The sequence below is a fragment of the Rutilus rutilus genome (genome assembly GCF_951802725.1).
Source record: "Rutilus rutilus genome assembly, chromosome: 25".
Taxonomy (NCBI): Eukaryota; Metazoa; Chordata; class Actinopteri; order Cypriniformes; family Leuciscidae; genus Rutilus; species Rutilus rutilus.
The window spans coordinates 20,062,178-20,077,315 of NC_140229.1; the positions used below are offsets into that span (position 1 = coordinate 20,062,178).

The 15,138-nt window shown below is 42.3% G+C and overlaps 1 protein-coding gene across 1 annotated transcript in view; it reads right to left on the reverse strand.

The window, feature by feature from the left end:
• Positions 1 to 15,138, reverse strand: part of LOC311285165 (sodium/glucose cotransporter 1-like) — a gene marked incomplete at its 5' end in the record, with an annotated part of 49,208 nt that overhangs the window by 15,017 nt on the left and 19,053 nt on the right. The window contains 2 exons of the mRNA XM_084400665.1: positions 5,370 to 5,581; positions 5,662 to 5,742. Coding sequence (XP_084256791.1) covers positions 5,370 to 5,581; positions 5,662 to 5,742 — 293 coding nt within the window. The remainder of the gene's footprint in view (positions 1 to 5,369; positions 5,582 to 5,661; positions 5,743 to 15,138) is intronic.

The following is a 15,138-nucleotide window of genomic DNA, read 5'->3' on the forward strand; positions in this document are numbered from 1 at the left end:
TGGGCTTTGCTCACACGATCAGCACATGATCAGCTCAGCGTCCCAGTTCACAGTGAATGAATGCAGTGAACTCTATCTGTTCATGTGCTGATTTTAGCTTGCATTTGGGAACGCAGTTATGCATTATTTTCACATTTGCATAGTTGACGATTACAGCATTTCACTAGATTTGTAAAGAGACGCTTTTGTAAACTTGTTTTCCGCCAAAATTAAAGCTCGACTGCAGTGTCCTTCAAAATAAAAGCTCACGTTTATCTCTTGCATGTATAGAAATTAGGACAAAATTAATTTAGAAAGTTACATTTATTTTTCAGTGCATTTGTTTTACAATATATATGGCTATTACTGTCATAGGAATATTATTATTTGTATTATTTATTAGTATTATGTAGTGTAATGTAGACTGAGACACTATCACTAAAAGAGGTTTGAGTCCCCTTTAAAGTTCAGGCACAGACGTTTTCTTTGTTCAGTTTTCAATTTGCACACTGAATATGGGTTGGAGCGTTCTTAAATTTAAACTCTCAAATATATGTATATTTTTTTTTAAATCTCACCAGATTTATGAATTTAACATTAAAATGCAGAACATTTTCTTACGAGGGACCCTAGAGTGACCGAGGTCTACCCACCACAGTTTCACAAAATCCTTTGGGAAACACTGGAATCATTTAGTCCGGTTATTGAATGTTTAAACAACTGTTTAAAAAGTTTACAAGGGCTTGCTGATTAAAAAAATTAGAGTTTAAACTTTTATTTATGGTTGTTGTTCAGTGTATACACCACTGTTCAAAGGTTCAAACTATTTTTTTATGTTTTTGAAATAAGTATCTTATGTTCACCAAGGCTACATTTATTTGATCAAAAATACAGTAAAAACAGTAATATTGTGAAATGTTAGAGTTTACAATAACTGTTTTCCATTTGAATATATTTTTAAACTGCAATTTATTCCTGTGATCAAAGCTGAATTTTCAGCATCATTACTCCAGTGTTCAATGTCACATGATCCTTCAGAAATCATTGTAATATGATGAATTTGATTCTTATAGGGATAGTTCACTTTGAAATAAAATTTTGGTATTTCGAAACGAGCAGTTTATGTGAGAAACCGAACAGTATTTATCTCGTTTTTACCTCTTGTACACAACCACGGCCAAGTGATCTGAGGGCGCGCGCGCTACCTGGTGTATGATGTGTGCGCGCGTTCTGGCTTCAGATCACTTGGACGTGGTTGTGTACAAGAGGTAAAAACGAGATAAATACTGTTTGTTTTCTCACACAAACTGCTCGTTTCGTGTCTTAGGCCATCAGTGTGTACTTACGATGGGGAATTGTTTAATTTGGACTTCTCTGTGCATGCTCTTTGAGGTGGTGACCATAGACCTGCATTTTATGACTGACAGACAAGAACGGTTTGACCTAAAAATATCAAAATTGAAACTACTGCGGAAACAAAGACACCTACATCTTGGATGCCCTTGAGGTAAGCTAAAACATACCAAAATTTAATTTCAAAGTGAACTATCCCTTTAAGAAACTTATCTATCTATCTGTCTATTTGTCTATCTATCTATCTATAAATTACAGGAACGTCTTTCTGTCTGTCTGTGTGTGTGTGTGTGTGTGTGTGTGTGTGTGTCTGTTATTCACATATCTCTCGAACCCTTAATCAGATGGATTTCAAGCTTGACAGGTGTCTTGCTACGGGCACAAGTGCGTGCAGTGCCAAGTTTGACGTTGTTTGGATTAGAAATGCAAAAGATATCGTTAAATATATCAGTAAAAGAAGCACACGTGTCATAATTCCTGTTTTGTGTTCCCCTTGTCTTGTGTGGACTTTTGTAATTTCCTGTCCTGTGCCATGTTTTGTAGTCCTTTGTAGTTAGTATTAGTCTTCCCAGGTGTTTCTGATTAACCACGCCCCCTTGTTATCTTGTTTAGCTTGTTTGCCTGTGTATTTAAGCCCTGTGTCTAGTTCAGTCTTTGTTAGTTCTTGATGTTGTATGTTCTGTTTCTGAACCCTGTTCCCTAGTCGGAATTTGTCAAGATTTGAGTTCATTTTATAAAAGACTACTGCTGCATGTGGATCCTGCTTCCTCCTATGTTTCAACTGCATCATTACAGAAGAACTAACCATAACATGGATCCAGCATATCGTCTCTTCCTTCTCAGCCAAGGTGACTTTCCAATTGAGGAGTAGGTGAGGGAGTTTTGTGAACTTTGCCATGGGGTGGACTTTTGTGATGAGATCTTAAAAGACATGTTTCGCCATGGACTTAATAAGCCGCTTTACTATTTTATGCCTGGCAATACCCCACACTACACTCTGGTGAAATATATCTAGACTTTGCCCTTTTGTTGAGTGGCTCGTCATTTATGTGGGCTTTGCAGATGAGGAGCCCCACAAGCCCACAGTATCCCCTCAGTCTGAGCTTCACGTTATGTCCGCTGAGCCTGAGTTTCTTCATGTCAGTCCTGCCGATCCTGAGACTGTACACATCGTGCCTGCCGAGCCAGAGATTGTTCACGTCGTGCCTTCCCAGCCAGAGATTGTTCACGTCATGCCTTCCCAGCCAGAGATTGTTCACGTCGTGCCTTCCCAGCCAGAGATTGTTCACGTCGTGCCTTCCCAGCCAGAGATTGTTCACGTCATGCCTGCCCAGCCAGAGAGTGTTCCCATCCTGCTTGCCTAGCCAGAGACTGTTCACGCCAGGTTAGCCGTGCCTGTGTCTTTGGACAAGGTGGCCGCTGCACCTGAGACAGTTCCGGAGGATACAGCACTCATGATAGTCGCCACAGCGATTTGTGTGTGGGAAGCACACACATTGGCTCCAGCCTGCAAGCTCTCACCAAAGTTGGCTGTCATACCCTGGTCGCCTGCACAGCCCGATCCACCCTGGTCGCCTTCTCCGCCCTGGTCGCCTGCATAGCCGGCCCAGGTCCGCCCATACTCCTGAGCCCAGGCCTGCCATTGCCAGGTCCTGTTCCCTTTCCCCTGCATGGGCCTATTATATTTTATTCTGGTGCGCTTAACGTTATCGCTACTGTGTAATAGTAGCCTATGCTATTCACCAACTAAACATATCCTATTCAATGCGTTCAGTCTCTTTCACGGTCATCATTTGTAGTAGCCTATTCACAAACTGTTTGCTCAAGCATAGCCTGGTCTCAATGCTAAGTTATTACTGTGTCATGCATGCTGAAGTTAGCCTGTAACTATGTGATGTTGAATATGTTATGTTAAATAGTTGCCCTGCCTATTCAACAGGATAGCTCATGTACGCTATGCAGGCTTAAACGAGGTTAACTCTCCTCTTACAGATCGTGACGGCAAATCCCCATATCCTTACTGTACACCATACCACTTCATTAACTGTATACTACTGTCTACACTGCACTGTGTCATGTACTGTGTATACTGCACTACCTGTCTATACTGTTCACATTGCTCTGCATTTTTGCACTTCTGGTTAGACGCTAACTGCCTTTCATTGTCTCTATAATTGTAATCTGCACAATGACAACAATGTTGAAACTAATGTTAATCTAAACTCCTGCTACCTGTACACAGATACCCAAATACATGTCACCTAATATCACCATAATATCGTTCAATTTCCACATTTATTGTATGTCATTATGTCAGTATCAGTATTTGCTTTCTACCATGCACAAATAAAAATGTCACTGAACTTTTGCTGTGTAATTGTAACAATGAGCACTCAAACACACCAAACCAACAATTACTAAAACACACAAAAACGTTTTTTGCATGTGCACTGCACTAGTATATTTGAAATAGAAATATTTTGCAATAATGTAAGTCTTTATTATCACTTTTGTTCAATTTAATGTGTCTTTGCTGAATGAAAGTATTAATTTCTTAAAAAAACATTTAAAAAAAACATACTGACACTGATCCTCAACAAACTCGTGTGACTCCTATCTTCAACTAGATGGAACTGGATAATATTTTGATTGTTCCAATCCAATCTGTCTTCGGACCTATAATGCGACCTGAATCATAATCATACACTTTGTTCATTGGTTGTTGTTTTTTTTCTCCATTCTGTCACCTGATGGATTTTTGGTTCTTTGCCACTGTCACCTTTTTGCCTTTGTTGCCATTGGCTTTTGGCTTGCTAGTTGGGGACATTTAATTTAATTTTCAACAATAATATTGATCTGCCTGCATTGACACCATTATATGAGAACTGAACTAAGCTGGACGATGACATCATGGTTTTCTCCAGAGCGGCTATATATATAAATGAACTAAATTAATAACTTTTTTACAACAAAAATTAAACATCACTGAACTTATTAAAGCTGGACTGTGACGGTATTTTCTTCTGGAAACAAACTTTGTTGCATTTTCCTGTTATCTCTGTAAAGGTGCTTTGAAACAATCTGTTTTGTAAAAAGCGCAGTATAAATAAATGTGACTTGACCCAAACTTTTTCATTCTTTTTTTTTTTTACATTTCTGTAGATTTTTTTTTTCTGCTTGTCATTTTGTTCAAAATTGCATTTATACATATATATATATATATATATCATATAATACCTAGGACATTTAAGGTATCATAATCAGGCACCCCAGGTTAAAGATCCAGAAGCACCACTGCATAGAGAAAAAAAAACAGACGCAAATAAAACAATTTATGAAATGCAGGTAATGTACATCATGAATTATAATAAACTTTTATGGCTATATTTTTGTACAAACAAAGAATATTTTTCGAATTTTTTGGAAAAATTCTTCACTAAAAAATAAACTCCCCTTAGAGGAAGAACATCCCCATCACAATATACTTGACATGAGTGAATCTGTTTATGTCTCCATTTATCTTTTAAAGTTAAAATATTGATCATTTTTACTAATGTCACCTAAATCACCCAATTACCAAACTAGGGCAACCAAACATGGAAGTCTGAAAGAGTTATGTTTTAAGTTTTGTTAATTGGCTGTTGAACTTACTTAACTGTGGTGAATCTATATCTGCTTGTTTGTGTCTCTTATCTTACTTAGTGGGGACTAATCAGGGGTCAAACTAAAAGTATGTCTGTTTATGCTTAGACTTGGTCTGACTAAAACAAGAAGCACACTGTTCATCCTGAGAAACTCAAGTGCAGTTTGTCGAAAAGAAGACACAGAAGACATTTGTCAGTTGTATGAACGATGTGTGAATGTCTTAACACATAGGACACATAGACCTCTTATTTTCTCAAATAATGCTTCTAATGTCCTAAAAAAAACTAAAACGTTTCTACGCACATAATAAATCAATACGAGAAGGTAGCCACAATCTAGAAAGTGTTACTGCACAAAAATTAGTCAGCAGCCCTTGATAAATGAATCAGTACCTGGTCAGTGCACCAGTACCAGATAGCCTGGATAGTAAGACCAAAGACCATTCCAGGCCAGGGCAGATTGCCGGTAATGGCGTCTCTGAAAACGTGGAATGAGTCCTCACGAGGGATGTAGCACGCTTCACTGATGTTTGCACCCACCACTGATGGGATCGCATTCATATAACGGTCCTTTAAGTTCTCATAGCCTCCGACCTCAGTGAACGCTGAAAGAAATCGGAACATGTTTAGCAGACTTTTTTTTATCCAAAACGTTTAAAGTACAGAAAAAAGTGAATGGACATACCAAAGCCCATGAGAATGAATGATCCCACAACCATGATGACGGTCTGCAGGGTGTCTGTGTAGATGACTGCAGCTAGACCACCTGTAGAAGAAACAGGGAAGGTTTTTCAAGGGAAAGTTCTTAGAAATTTACTTTTGGTATTCATGTTGGTTGCTTTTTTTAATATAAACATTGTAAAGAAACTTTAAATTGAATGATTTTACAAATGTCTTGTGGGGTCACCATCTAGTAAAAAGTTACTTGAGGCTAAAGCTTGTGAACAAACTTGCCTTGTGCACAGCTGTGGCAAATGTATTATTTTGGCAGCTTTGGAATTCCATACGTAAGTGATACTGTACATCCAGCCGGTTGTTGATAATGTACGGTTGTATTTTGCCACATAATTAATTATGGATATAGAGATATTGATTTCAGATTAAACTGTTTTAAAATTGTACCTGTTTGTCTCTTATAATCCAACAGTTTATAAAATAATAGTCACAAAATGGCAGCAGCTGCGTTTGTATGAAACAAGAGAGAGTGAGTCCACGATACTGGATGGCATAATTGAATAACTGTACACAAAATATTGATTTGACTGAGTTTTAATATTTTATTAGCTCACCAAATACAAAACTTCCACGAAGAAAAAACGTTCCTAGCAAGCGTATAGCGCTACTGACTTCAGTATCCCGGATGAGCCTGCATTATCCGTTTTCAGCGGTTGTTATCTGGGAATAACCTAGCTTTGGATGGCGCGATCGACCAATCAGAATCAAGCATTCCACAGAGCCGTTTAATAAAGACAGTGATATTGCTCCAACATAACAGCTAACTTTCATTAGTTATTTTACTATGGGTTGTCCCATTTCTTACAGATTTCTGCTCTTTAGTATGAATGCATTATAATTATGCATTATAATAGATGTCTGAGGAATGTGTTTATGTGTGGTCCTAAGTTTGAGAGTATCAAATCATTGGATTATGATTATTTTTCTTTTGGCGTTCTTAATTGGAACGCTGGGAGTATCAGTATCAGGAGCACCAAACTTCTGCTCCATTATTTATTCAAGAGAACAATTATCTCAATGTCATCTGTATCTAGAATGGAGATTCCTGTGGAACTAAGGAGGAGGAGAGAGCTGGAGTAAAGCATCGACTGAAGAAAAGATGACATAAACCATTTTTACTCGCGATTATCATGGGAAATGTCCGGTCGCTTGGGAATAAAATGGAAGAGCTTATGGCACTAACAAGGATGCAACGGGAGTATTGTGAATGCAGTTTTATGTGTCTTACTGAGACTTGGTTGAGCGAGAGAACGCCGGACTCGGTTGCAAAATTGGATTGCTTTCATCTTGTGCGAGCGGACAGGTATGCTGGGGAGACGGGTAAGAGGAAAGGAGGTGGACTGGCACTGTTTGTCAATGAACGTTGGTGCAATCCGTATCATATCACGGTTAAAGAAAAACTGTGCAATATATTGAACTACTTGCGGTGGGACTGAGGCCGTACTATTTGCCAAGAGAATTTTCTTATGTGATAGCCTAGCGATAACGGTGTATATCCCTCCTTCGGCCAATGTGACTAATGCTTGTGAAAATATTAATACTGTTACAGCCAGGATACAGTCAAAATATCCCCAATCACTGATTTCTATCTCTGGTGATTTTAACCAAGCATCTCTACATAATACTCTCCCCACCTTTACTCAGTATGTGGACTGTGAAACGAGGGACAATAAAATCTTGGACTTGTTTTATTCGAATGTGCCAAAAGACCTTCACCGCTTCCACCACTGGGACGATGGATACGAACAGTTAATATATGGTCTGATTCAGTCTATGAAGCATAACGGATTGGTTTGAATCAACTGATTGGGAGGTTCTGTGTAAATCACATGACGAAGACATTGATAGCTTAACTGAGTGTATTACAGATTAGATAAACTTTTGTGTTGATAACACAGTACCTAAAAAGATTGAATGTTATTCAAATAACAAACCTTGGGTCACCTCTGAGTTAAAAGTATTATTAAACGAGAAAAAGAGGGCCTTTCCAGTGGGTGAGAAGAATGAGCAAAAGAGAGTAGGCTACAGAGGTTATTAAAAGTAAAAATAGGGTGGTTCATTATATTTTTTGCGTTTGGAAAAATGACCTGTTTTATGGAAGACATCATGTGTAGTACCCATACCCAAGTTAACAAATCCCATGGAGTTCTCGCACTATAGGTCAATTACTTTAACAGCACAGTTAATGAAGGTTTTTGAGAGACTGGTATGAAACCATTTAAAGTCAGTATTGTGTGGTGCTGAGGATAAACTACAGTATGCCTTTAAAACTGGTGGATGATGCACTTATTTACCTCTTGCATAAATCCTTGAGTCATTTAGAGACCCCGGACAGCAGTCAGAATTACATTCTTTGACTTCTCTAGTGCATTTAATACTATTCAGCTTTCACTACTACGAAGTAAGATTGAAAATGTTGGAGTACATCATGGTGTGGTGAATTGGATAACTGAACTGTATAACGGACCATGATGAGAGTGAATATAGGGAGCTAATAAAGAGTTTCGTGGACTGGTGTGAGAAAAACGGTCTCAGGCTAAATGCTAGTAAGACAAAGGAAATTGTGGTTGATTTTAGCAAGTGGTACCTGCTACGAGAGTCAGAAGTTGAGATTGTAACAACTTACAAGTATCTGGGTGTATATTTGAACAACAAGCTCAACTGGTCTGACAATATGATGCAAATTTATAAGAAGGGTCAAAGTCATATTCATTTGTTAAGGCGACTGAGATCCTTTGGGTGTGTCATGTACTACTTAAGACCCTCTATGACTCTGTAGTCTCATCTGTGATTTTGCACTCTGTCACATGTTGGGTCAAGTTGGGGCACTGTTGGAAAAGGAGAAGAATAAGTTAAATAAACTTATAAAGAAGGCAGGCTCTGTTGTGGGGAGTGTTTTACCCACCTTATAGTGCAGGATAAAATGATTTGGAAACTTTCTCTTATGATGAATCATGATTGTCATCCTCTTAATGAAATAGCTAGAGCTTTTTTGAGTACCTATAGCTCAAGATTAATTCATCCACGCTGTTACAAGGAGCGTCTTTTTTCCCCCAACCGCAATTAGATTTTACAACCAGTGTTATACAAGATGACTATTTTTTACTTGGTTTTATATAATCATAATGTTTTGAGAAATTGACACTGGAGAACAAGACTTGTTGCTGTTGTGAATGTTAAGTTTTCTATTTATTTATCTCCTCCCATCCGGGTCAGTCGTACTCTTTAGCCAATCAGATTTAAGCTTATCAATCGTCCAATCATAGTCACGTCATTTCATATGGGTGTGTACATATGAATGAGCCAGCGCGGCTGCCATTCATTGCCTCAGATGATGAGCACCGACTGTGCCGCTGTTGCTCATATGGGTTGCCTTTCTAATTTATTGCCTTTCTGTGATAAGCATCAGCAAAACGCTGTCTGTTGAGATCACTAGTTAGCTTGTGCTATGACTGTTCCATTGTGTGGAGTGACTGAGCTGTAAGACAGAATAATACTATATCGGAACTCTTTTCTCTAGTACGATGGTTGTGATGCAAGTCCATCTTTTACAGGAGCGTGCCTATAATTTACTCTCCTACTGAGTTCAAGCCTAGAAGTTCTGCATTTAAGAGTTCTCAGGAAACACTCAGGCTGAGGGCTGAGGCATTGGTAGTGTGCCTAGATGTTCTTGCCCAGCACAGGCGGCAGCCCTTACAAGAAACCCACTTTTAAGTGTGTTTATAGGAGTGGTGAAGTAGTCGGTGAGACCAACATGACTGCCGCAATATGGCTAATTGGGTTATATATTTATAAGTCCTGTAAGGCACAGACATTGTTGCCACCTTCCTTGCATTTAGTCGTGGTGTTCAACCAGGTTCGGTAGCTCAGAGTTACTGTGATTTTAGCATTAGCGCCAGCATTGCTGCCGCATTACTCTCATTCACCCATGGTGTTCAACTAGGTCCGGTAGCTCAGAGCTGCTGTGACGTAAGCAATAGTGCCGCCAAGACCGATGCTTTGCTCTCACTCATGAAGATGATAGCAAGACTGTCAGCTCTCTTGTCTGTTCTCACCGCTCATTGTGGACAACGGGAACAGTAATTGCCTTTATTGTTGGAACTGTTCCGCTGTACAGCACATTAAGTCAGAATTTGTATATTATATACTTTTTACAGAAGTGTGGCAGGCTACTGTCCGGGCCCTAACAAAGACGGTGGTTCCCATCCCATCTTGGACCGAATCGCTTGCTGTTGAAGCATGCGTTCAAATGAGCGCATTGAAACAGGTTAGGCCAGGGGGCCGGGTAATATCAGTGGACCTGAAATATGTCAACTTTCATGTTCAGATAATGCCTGTCAATCACTATAACAGCACGTCGCCCAGTAGAATGTTCTGTGCATTGCTGTTGTACACATTCACGTTGCAGCCCCACCAGGACTAAGCCATGTAGATGAATGACTGGGTGACTGGCACCTGCACTCCTGCTGCCTTCATGTTTCATCTGCACGACGTTAACCCTACAATGATGTTATTCTATTGCTCATATACATGTGCTCCATGTAATGCTCTTCATTGCACCAGCGCTGGTATAACCCCACTTATATGATGTTCATGACAGCACCGGCATCGCCACTGCGTCGGGCATCAAAACAATATTGGTGTCGCCACAACTGCTAACATTAACAGCACAGCATGGACAAGTGTTGGCGTTGCTGCTGTACACGTTATTCTGCCCCAGCACACTGTGATGGCTGCTGTTAATGCAGCCTCTGGAAACAAATGCCGGCATGAATGCTGGTGAAACTGTATAGTTAATCAGGGACGTGACATCCTTTACTCTGCGATGTGTAGTATAAAGCTTGTGCAACTTGCTCTTTTAGCCGCCATGCCACTGAGGTCTTCCGTTGCATGAAGTGCTTTTAGCTGAGGTAAACGGATTTGCTTGCAGGGGGTGGTGAGGGGACCCCGCCTTTATTTTGCACGCTTGAACGGCATTGGCAGGCAAATTCTCGCCCGCGAGATTTCATAAGACTTCAGTATATTCAAGGAAGGAGGAGATAGCCCCATAGCGTCAGCTCTGATACAGTGTCAAGTGAACTGAATTTAAAAGGGAACCGAGGTTACATTAGGTAACCGGAGATGTTTATTTTAGACGCTACTGTAGATTTTACATAGATACAAAAGAAAAACAAGTATAAGGAAGGTACTTCAATGTGCAGACATACATCAATGTATCTCAGATCAACATAGATGCCTCAAAGAGTTTAGACAATAAAATAGGAGTAGCGTTTACTGTTCCAGAATTTAATTTATCATCAGGGAAAAGGATCAGTGATGAGTTATCTGTTTATACCGGGGAAATGTACAGACGCTAGTCACCCAAGTTTCTGAACTGACGAAACAGGGACAGCAATTAAGAATTGAGGCTGCTGCTTCTCAACAACAAACAACGGCAGATCCACCGACTCCAGTGATCCAGTCCATTCGTTCCACTGAACCCCGCCTTCTGCCTCCCGCGTTCTACTCTGGTGAGTCCTAGTTGTGTCGTCCCTTTTTGGCCAAATGCTCATTATACATCTCGCTTCAACCTTCCGCGTTTCCGACGGAGGAGTCCAAGGTGGCCTTTGTGATCACTTTACTTGCGGGAAGAGCGGGCAGCTGGGGAACGACTGTTTGGGAGCAGAGACTTCCGTGTTGTGCGTCCTTTCAAGCTTTCTCTAATGAGCTCAGAAAGGTTTTTGATCACGCTGCTTCTGGCAGAGACGCGGCGCGTCTTCTTGCTTAGCTGCGACAGGGGGAACGTACGGTAACAGACTATTCTATTGAATTTCGTACGTTGGCGGCAGAGTGTGGCTGGAATGCCGAAGCTCAATGGGACATGTTTTTACACGGACTTTCTGAGTACATAAAGGACGAGATTTACGTCTTGGAATTACCCGCCGGGGTGGATAAATTGATTGATCTGGCGGTTCAAGTGGATACCAGACTACGTCGATGAGGTCGTCAGTCACCGCGAGTCTGTGCCAACGTTACATCTGCACCTAATCCTACTTTTAATTCTCCTGATGAAACTACAGCATTTCTTCCTGATCCTGAGCCCATGCAACTGGGCAGGTCTCGTTTATCATCACGGGAGAAACAGAGGAGGAGAGAGTGGGGATTATGTTTGTATTGTGGAAACGCCGGTCACATTGACTGAATCCTCTTTTTCTGCCACTCATCTTCCAGTAAGTTTAAGACTGCAGACTCAGAATTTCGACTGTGAGACTCTAATAGATTCAGGAGCCGAGGGTAATTTTTTGGATATTGATCTGGTACGCAGACTCCAGATACCAGTGGTGGCGCTCTCCAAGCCCATTTCTGTGGTTGCACTTAATGGTCAACTTTTACCCTCTGTCAAACACACTACTGCCACCTTAAGACTGGTCACTTCTGGTAATCATTCAGAGAACATTGACTTTCTATTGATTGACACTTCTGTGGTGCTTGGTCATCCCTGGCTGGCACTCCATAACCCACATATTAACTGGCGCAGGAATTCTGTTTTCTCCTGGAGTGAATCTTGTCATGCTTCTTGTTTAATGTCTGCGAGTTCTTCTGTGTCTTGTTCTGTGTTTCAGGATGAACCCGCGGATTTATCTAACGTGCCACGTGAGTATCTTGACCTGAAGGAAGTGTTCAGTAAGTCCCGGGCTGCTTCTCTCCCTCCGCATCGTCCCTATGACTGTGCTATAGATTTACTGCCAGGTATGTCTCCGCCTAAAGGTAAGTTATACTCACTTTCTGCTCCAGAAAGGGAGGCCATGGAGATATACATTTCTGATTCTCTGGCATCCGGGTTCATTCGCCCTTCCTCTTCTCCAGCGGGGGCAGGGTTCTTTTTGTGGGGAAGAAGGATGGTTCTCTGCGACCGTGTATTGACTACCGAGGGTTGAACAACATCACGGTAAAGAAAACTATCCTTTGCCGTTGATGTCTTCAGCTTTCAAGCAGTTGCAGGGAGCATCCGTCTTCACAAAATTGGTCTTACGTAATGCTTATCATTTGGTTCGCATAAGGAAGGGGGATGAATGGAAGACAGCCTTTAAAACCCCCGGGGGGGCACTTTGAATATTTGGTCATGCCTTTCGGGCTGTCTAACTCCCCTGCAGTTTTCCAGGCACTCGTGAATGACGTGCTGAGAGATATGGTAGATCAGTTCATATATGTTTACCTGGATGACATATTGATAATTTCTTCTTCTCTCCAGGAACACGTTCAGCATGTCAGACGAGTGCTCCAGAGGCTGTTAGAGAATGGGCTTTTTGTCAAGGCAGAGAAATGTTCGTTCCATGCACAGTCGGTTCCATTTCTGGGTTATAACATCTCCTCCAAGGGGGAGCGCATGGATCCTGACAAGGTTAAGGCTGTGGTGGATTGGCCAACTCCAGATTTCCGTTAGGCCCTACAGAGGTTTCTAGGGTTCGCCAATTTTTACCAGCGTTTCATTCGCAATTTCAGCCAACTAGCCGCTCCTCTGACTGCCTTAACGACGAGACGACAACGTTCCAAGACGCACCAAGACGACGTTCAGGTGGTCTGGTGCAGTTGAAGCTGCATTTACCAACCTCAAGAGCCGCTTCGTTTCAGCTCCCATTCTTGTAGCCCCTGATCCATCACGTCAGTTTGTGGTGGAGGTCGACGCATCAGAGGTGGGGGTAGGAGTGGTTCTTTCCCAGCGCTCACCCACGGATGATTTTTTTTTTCTCATCGTTTATCATCTGCAGAGTGTAATTATGACATTGGTAACAGAGAGTTACTGGCAGTCAAGCTAGCGTTGGAGGAATGGCGCCATTGGCTAGAGGGTTCGGGGGTACCTTTTATCGTCTGGACCGATCATAAGAACCTTGAATATATCACATCTGCTAAACGACTCAACTCCAGGCAGGCTCGGTGGGCACTTTTTTTCGGTCGTTTTGAGTTTTCACTATCGTATAGTCCGGGTTCTAAGAACATCAAACCCGATGCTTTATCTCGGATTTTTGACCGTTCCATTCGCCCGTCCACTCCTGAGTGCATTTTTCCTGAGAGACTCATTGTCTCCACACTCATATGGGAGATCGAGTCGAAGGTCCGTTTGGCCTTAGAAGGGGTAACGCCTCCGCCCGAGTGTCCACCGAGTCGTTTATTCGTGCCGGAGGGGTCACGGTCCGACGTTATTCAGTGGGGTCATTGTTCCAACGTAGCATGTCATCCAGGAGTCAATCGAACCATTTTTTTGGTCAAGCAACGATTCTGGTGGCCTTCCATGGCTCGCGACATTCAAAGTTTTGTTTTGGCATGTTCGGTCTGTGCTCGTGGTAAGACTTCCAATCGCCCACCGGATGGGTTACTCCAACCGCTGTCTGTTCCTTCGAGACCCTGGTCCCACATCGCGCTAGATTTTGTCACTGCCCTCCTGCCCTCCCAGGGCAATATGGTAGTTTTGACCGTAGTGGACTGGTTCTCGAAGGCGGCTCATTTCATCCCCTTGCCCAAATTACCGTCTGCCAAGGAGACAGCGGTTGCTGTCATAGATCACTTCTTTCGTTTACATGGCCTCCCGATGGACGTGGTCTCTGACAGGGGTCCCCAATTTATTTTCAAATTTTGGAGAGAGTTTTGTCGGTTATTGGGGGTGAGTGTCAGTCTTTCTTCTGGTTTTCATCCTCAGAGCAACGGCCAGACCGAGCGTGCCAACCAAGACTTAGAGAGAGTGTTGCGATGTTTGGTTTCTCAGTATCCTTCCTCCTGGAGCCAGAAACTCTCATGGGTTGAGTACGCACATAACTCATTACCAGTGTCATCCACGGGCCTATCTCCATTTGAGTGTAGCGTAGGGTATCAGCCACCTATTTTTCCCAGTTTGGAATCCGAAGTCGCGGTCCCCTCCACTCACGCATTCGTCCAGAGGTGCCGCCGCACTTGGAGTAGAGCCCGCGAGATGAAGCACGAAGGCTCAGGCCGATCGCCACCGGTCAAAGCCTCCCGTTTACGTCGTGGGTCAAAAAGTGTGGCTTTCTTCCAAGAATATTCCTCTCCGCTCCGTATGTAACAAATTAGCTCCCAAATTTGTTGGCCTGTTCACTGTCGCCAAGATTCTTAGTCCGGTATCAGTCCGCCTCAAACTCCCTCCCGCATACAGGAGAATTCATCCCGTTTTTCATGTCTCCAAATTAAAGCCTGTGTTTCATTCACACATTAATCCGCCAGCCCCGGTTCCCCCTCCGCCGCGACTCGTAGATGGGGAACCCACCTATTCGGTCAATCGTATTCTGGACTCAAGAAGGAGGGGACACGGATTTCAGTACCTGGTGGACTGGGAGAGTTACGGTCCGAAGGAAAGAAGTTGGGTTCCTGCTAGAGACACACTGGATCACTCCCTTATCGATGATTACAATCGCCAGGTAGGCTCTCCTGGGAGTAG